This window comes from Ictidomys tridecemlineatus, chromosome 4 (assembly GCF_052094955.1).
Source record: "Ictidomys tridecemlineatus isolate mIctTri1 chromosome 4, mIctTri1.hap1, whole genome shotgun sequence".
NCBI lineage: Eukaryota > Metazoa > Chordata > Mammalia > Rodentia > Sciuridae > Ictidomys > Ictidomys tridecemlineatus.
The window spans coordinates 57,362,470-57,369,087 of record NC_135480.1 but is presented as its reverse complement, the minus strand read 5'-3'; the positions used below and the strand labels follow the sequence as shown (position 1 = coordinate 57,369,087).

General features: G+C 36.1%; 1 protein-coding gene across 1 annotated transcript; it reads left to right on the top strand.

The window, feature by feature from the left end:
• Positions 1-2,303: 2,303 nt before the first annotated feature.
• On the top strand, positions 2,304-3,251 carry LOC101957976 (olfactory receptor 56A3). Its single transcript, XM_005341087.2, has one exon. The coding sequence runs from the start codon at positions 2,304-2,306 to the stop codon at positions 3,249-3,251; it is 948 nt and encodes a 315-aa protein (XP_005341144.2).
• The last annotated feature ends 3,367 nt before the right edge of the window (positions 3,252-6,618 follow it).

Here is a 6,618-nt window from a genome sequence, read left to right as displayed (position 1 = left end):
AAAAAAACACATATTTCTTCCCCTAGGCTTCTTCACAAATATGGCTGAATTCCCAGTCCTAACATTTAACTTGCACTTCTATTTCTTACACATTTGAATCCTATAAGTTAAACCATAGAAAAGGCATAATATCACTGAATCTGAACTTGCAAAGTGAAAGTCAGAAGGCTAAAGTAGTCAACTTACCCTCCCTACTTCAGAGCATTGTGAGTCACAAATGAAACATTTTGTTTAAAATTGATTTTGGACTTGCCAAAGTCATTGCTAATATACTCTATTTTAGCAAGAGAAAAATAATTGGGAGATTTTCTAAGTATCAGGCAGGAGAGCCACATCTGTCAGACTTGCTTGGGGAAGCAGAGGTGAAATGGGGAGACCAGGGAAGGAATGTCCATCCTCCCTCCACATAGAGCAGCCCGTATCACTAAAAGTCTCCCAAATGAGAAGAATCTGAGATGAGCCAGCTGACAGGATTGGAATGGCATTTGGGGAAAAAAAAAACATAACTGGACAAATGTACTATTTGAATCTCTTGAAAAAGTTATGCCTGTATCAATGTGTCAATATTACACAGTTTGGGGTCTACAGTATAATTACAACTTCCTTGTCACACTGACTCCACCACAAACAATTCCTTCTTTAAAAGATTCCATTTTTAAAATGATTAGTTACATCATGGGTTAAGTATATTTCCTTCTTTATAAGATTGATGGGCAAGCAAATTTTCATGGAATTATTTGCAAGGCCTAAAGGGATTCTGGAAATTATTTGTATCCAACTTTCTGTGTAAAGTCGGATTAGGATTAGAATAGTACAGCATGGTTGCCTACCAATCTGGATCTTGAGCTCTCAGATCCATATTTATAAGATATATTTGATAATATAATATATTTTACTAGATATTGATGATTAAATGTAATAAAGTTCTAGAATATTTGAACACACTTCCCTGGAAATAGTAAGGGTTCCAAAAATAATTATATAATTTTATGTTATATTGGAGAGCCTAATGAATAAGAAACAGGACAGTTCTTAAATGCTCAATGGAAAAGAGCTTATAAACCCACAAAACAACACCTTAATAGAGATTTCTGTCCCAGTAAACAGACTTAAGTACAAAGGACTATATGATATGAAAGACCTGACTAATACTTTTGCCAAGTGGCAGCATTCTTTGGGATCTCCTTAACAAATACATGTTTAATTCTTTTTATCCAGCCTATCCCTCAGGTCAGAGGTAGCCATCGCTCTTGCACATGTCATTATCGTTGTTCATGTTGTTTGTTCTCATTAGTACCCATCAGCCTCCAGAATCATTTTAGTTTTACTCCTTCACAGTACAAGTGTTTCTTTTTCACTTTGTGACCCTGTCACCTTATGGAATAACAGGGGAGGACTAAAAAAAAATGAAAAAAGTGGCAATATTGAACTACTGTCTGGAGGGTGAGAAACATGTACATGGATCATTATATTCAAGATAGAAAAGGAATATGAAAAAAGTGATGGAAGGCTGAAGAGGTACGCTGTAGCTCCTCCCCCGCACAATTGCAATCAGAAGATTTTCACTTGTTCAATGACTCTTGTTACTCCCTTGTAACTGTGTGAAATTGCTCATTCACTTTAAACTTGTTTCTTCCAGAAATTAGCTATTCTCCAAATATGAAGATCCATCTAAGAAGTAGAGGGGGGTACAATTATGTGATAGGGTCATTTTACCAAATAAAAGTGACCTCTTACATAATTGGAAGTTAATTTTGTTTTTAGTATATAATAAATAAAAATCTCTAATTAAATCAAAAAATAAATTCAACTAAAATCTCAAAATGTAAATTCCATGGGAACTAGGGACATTTATCTGTGTCCCTTTTATGTCAGGCTCTACTAGGCATACTGTGAAAATTAAATTGCAGATATGATAGTTTATGTGGCTGTGAAAAAGAAAACAGGAAAAATTTATAGATACATAATTGAGAATCTCATCTGTCCCCAAAGTTTCCTAAGTAATTTTTTTCCTTTTAAGTTTCTGAAAGTACCCAACAATTCTATTGAAAGCAAAAATTGACTAAATCAAGCCTATAATAAATCACATTATCTCAGTCCTCTGCACTGTATTGTAATAGGAGTAGCCCAAATAGCATGGCATTATGGATAAACAGACAAATAACAATGGCCTGGATATACTGCCACAAGTTGTGTCCATATAAAGAAAGTTGTTTTATCTTCATGTACTTAGAGTCATTAGATGATTTTTATCCCCATTTTACAGATCACTAAAAGAAAGTTGTAAAAATACATGACTAAATATGGCAGCACACCAAAATGACACCAACCCCAGTGGAATTTCAGACTTCCTTCTGAATTGTTTTGTCACATCTCCCGGCTGGCAACTCTGGCTGTCCCTGCCCCTCAGTCTTCTCTTCCTCCTGGCCATGGGGGCCAATGCTGTCCTTCTGATCACCATCTGGCTAGAGGCCTCCCTGCATGAGCCCATGTACTATCTGCTCAGCCTCCTCTCCCTGCTGGACATTGTGCTCTGCCTCACTGTCATCCCCAAGGTCCTGGCCATCTTCTGGTTTGACCTCAGGCTCATCAGCTTCTCTGCCTGCTTCCTTCAGATGTATATCATGAATAGCTTTCTAGCCATGGAATCCTGTACATTCATGGTAATGGCCTTTGATCGCTATATAGCCATCTGCCACCCACTGAGATACCCATCCATTATCACTGACCAATTTGTAGTCAAGGCTGTCATTTTTATTGTGGCCAGAAATGTCTTCATATGTCTGCCCATCCCCATTCTCTCAGCACGACTCTATTACTGTGGGATAAATGTCATTGAGAACTGCATCTGTGCCAATATGTCTGTCTCCAGGCTCTCTTGTGGTGATGTCACCCTCAATCGCCTTTACCAGTTTGCTGGAGGCTGGACGCTACTGGGATCTGACCTTATCCTCATTTTCCTCTCTTACATCCTCATACTGCGAGCTGTGCTAAAACTCAAGGCTGAGGGTGCTGTGGCCAAAGCCCTCAGCACTTGTGGTTCCCACTTCATCCTCATCCTCTTCTTCAGCACCATTCTTCTGGTCTTTGTCCTCACACATGTGGTCAAGAGAAAGGTCTCTCCTGATGTGCCAGTATTGCTCAATGTCCTTCACCATGTCATCCCTGCAGCCCTAAACCCCATAGTTTATGGGGTGAGAACCCAGGAGATCAAGCAAGGAATCCAGAGATTACTGAAGAAAGGGTGGTAACAAGGGCAACTGACTCTCTGCTTTCCTAATGTAGGATGACTTGCTAATCAGTTGATGGAAAATTGGGCTGAGACCTATAACTTGGAGACAGGATTTCAAAATACATGTAAGTACTAGTTCTGAAATAAGTTCCTGACTCCTTACACTTTAAATCCAATAAATTCTTCCAAAACACACACGCAAAAAAAAAAAAAAAGAAAAAAGAAAAAAATTCCAACATCTTAGTAACCTTTCAATGATTCCTTAATATCTATGGGTCTATTTTGTCTAAAATATAAGAACTCAAGAAGATGAATACTATAGTAGAGAAATAACTCCCAGTTAACACTAAACGTACATCTTTAAACATTTAATTTTTTAAAAAAATATAACTGTGGATATCAGTGGCCTTGATAATAACTTGCTATTATAAATATTACTATTGTTATCCCATCTTCATAATGCAATTGGGAAAAGACCATGATAGTTTAAATGTCAGTATTGACAGTGGTTGAGAGTCCATAATCTCTTTCATTTCACTCCAAACAGACCAATAACTTTTTCTCCCCCTCCTCTTTTTCAAGCAAAGCTCCTTTTCTGTTGGCAGAATCCTCAAAAAAATAAATCTCCTGTAAAAATGAAGGACACATGGAGTAATGAGTTTTTCTGGTATTACCATAGAGAACCTTCTCCTTAATATCTTTGTGCCACTGTCTGTGCTTGAATTTCACATGCAGGATTCACAGTGACTCCACTTGTGATCTGTGGACAGGACTCTGCTAGAACATTCTCATATGTTACAATATCGAAAGCACCCTAGAAATGACACTTAAATATACTAGGGTCTATTACCAATGGGGCAGAGGTTTCCTAAAGCAACTTCTTTCTTCCTGGAACTTGGTTAGAGAACTGGTAAGTAAAATGACACATAGAACAATTGGCAATCATTGAGAAACTCATATGGTATTTAGACAAAAATATAAAACAATCTGGGACCTATGATTATTAAAGAATATTTTATCCTATGTAAAAAGACAGGAAAAAAACAGCGTACAAATCCAGACACAGTGGTGCATACTTGTTATCCCAGATATGTGGGAGGGTGAGGAAGGAGGATGGCAAGGTCAAGAGCAAAACAGTTCATCAAAATTTAAAAAAATTAAAAATAGGTACATACACATTCAGGGAATGACTCAAATAAGAGAAAACCTGAGATGTGAGATGGTGAGCTCCATGTTCTGCATTGTGGTGCTTGAACAACCATAGGTGACTTCTGTGGCTAAAAGGAACCCAGGAGTATCACTCACCTTCAGGATCCTCGTCTGTCACATGAATGCTGAAAACTAATTGTTTAAAATGGCAGAAGACTTTCTTACTAGCTTTCTGTATGTTAAACAGGCTCACAATGAACTACATTTAAATCCAGGAAAATGTCCATTGTAATTATTTTTATCAATAAATAATAAAAAATAATAGCATTAAAATAAACAATAATTGTTTAAGTTAGGAGTTAAAGAAATAATTGCATCCTAATTTTTATGTCTTAAGATAAATCTTGCCTTCAACAGATTTTCATAATTCTATACACCAATATCAGAAATGGCTGATTTTAATTGTAATAAAAAATTTTAGAGAGCACATAAGATATATGGAATACTTCATAACCTAGCATTAAGTAAGGAACAGATATAGAAAATCTCATTCTTTGAACAATAGAACACATAGATAATATTAAAATGAAGAATTTGTCAGTAACTTTTTATATACCATTATTTTATTTATTTATTTTTATATGGTGCTGAGGATTAAACCCAGTACATCCTCACACATGCAAGACAAGCGTTGTACTGCTGAGCCCCAGCCTCAGCCCTGATTCGTCAATAACTTTAACATTGCCAGGAATTAGTCACTCTTCTATGTGCATCCTACAGATATCTAAGGAAATATTTCACTAGAGAGTGATCAAGGAAATATTGATCAAAATTGCAAAGTGTCCACAGCACAGCAGTAGCCCTGAAGGCCAAATTTGAGGACCAGCTATTTCTTTGTCCAATACATATTCAATACCTGATAAGTTGCACACATTCTATGTGCTGAGTACAGAGTCACGAACAAGACAAGATATATGTACATTCTGAAGGGAAATTTAAGACATTAAGTAAGGAAACAAATTTTAAAATTACTTCAGAATGTAGTACATCCTACAAGAAATAAAAAGATGTTATAATCTATCTTTCCATTAGAGAAGCCAGAAGAAGGACACTTTATAGTAATTTCATTCTTCTTCATAACTGAGTAAAACTCCATTGTGTAGATATGCCACATTTTTTATTCATTCTTCTGTTGTCTTGCAACTTGCCAGTAAATAGAAGAAACTGGAGAACATCACACTAACAGAAATAAGCCAAACTCAGAAAGTCAAGGGTTGAATATTTTCTCTCATTTGTGTAAGTCTGAGAAAATAAGGAGGGGCTGTGGGCAAGGAAGATGCAAGAAAATGGAAGGGAAATTCAGTGGTGTAGATAAGGAAAGGGGTGGAAAATGTGAGGAACTGTGGAATTAAATTGACCAAATTATGCTGTTTCCATGTGTGAATGAACCATGGTGAATTACATCTTTATTTATACCTATAAGTATTAACTTATAAAAACAATAAATTTGTGCCGGGCGGGGGTTATGGGAATAAGAAGTGGAGATGCTAAGGGAGAAGGAAAGAGAGTGAAGAGGTATTGGAGACTTAAATGGAACAAATTATAATCTATGCATGTGTGATTATGTCAAAATGAACCCCACAATTATGTACAGCTAATTTTTAAAAGGCCACTTTTCATGTGATTATTAAGAACGTGATCTCTGTCTAGTACAAAATAATTATTTATATGGGTTTGTCTCTGTGTCTTCTATTCTGCACCACCCATCTACATTTCTGATTTGGTGCCAATACCATGGACATTTTTGTTACTACAGCTCTGTAGTATAATTTAATGTCTGGTATTGTGATGCTTCGTACTTCACTTTTTTCGCTAAGGATTGCTTCAGCTATTCTGGGTCTCTTAATTTTCCAAATGAATTTCATGAGTGCTTTTTCTATTTCTGTGAAGAACATTATTAGAATTTTAATAGGAATTGAATTAAATCTGTATAGTACTTTGGGTAGTGTGGACACTTAGACTATTAATTCTGCCTATCCAAGAGCATGGGAGATCTTTTCATCTTCTAAGATCTTTGCCTAATTTCTCTTTCAGTTGATTGATCACTGATGTATAGGAAAGCATTTGATTTATGAATGTTAATTTTATACACTGCTATTTTTCTGAATTTATTAGTTGTAGAAGTTTTCTGATGGAGTTTTTTGGGTCTTCTAAATATAGAATCATGTCTTTGGCAA

Coding starts and splice junctions, on each gene's coding strand:
- LOC101957976 (XM_005341087.2), top strand. CDS start 2,304: ATGGCAGCACACCAAAATGACACCAACCCCAGTGGAATTTCAGACTTC.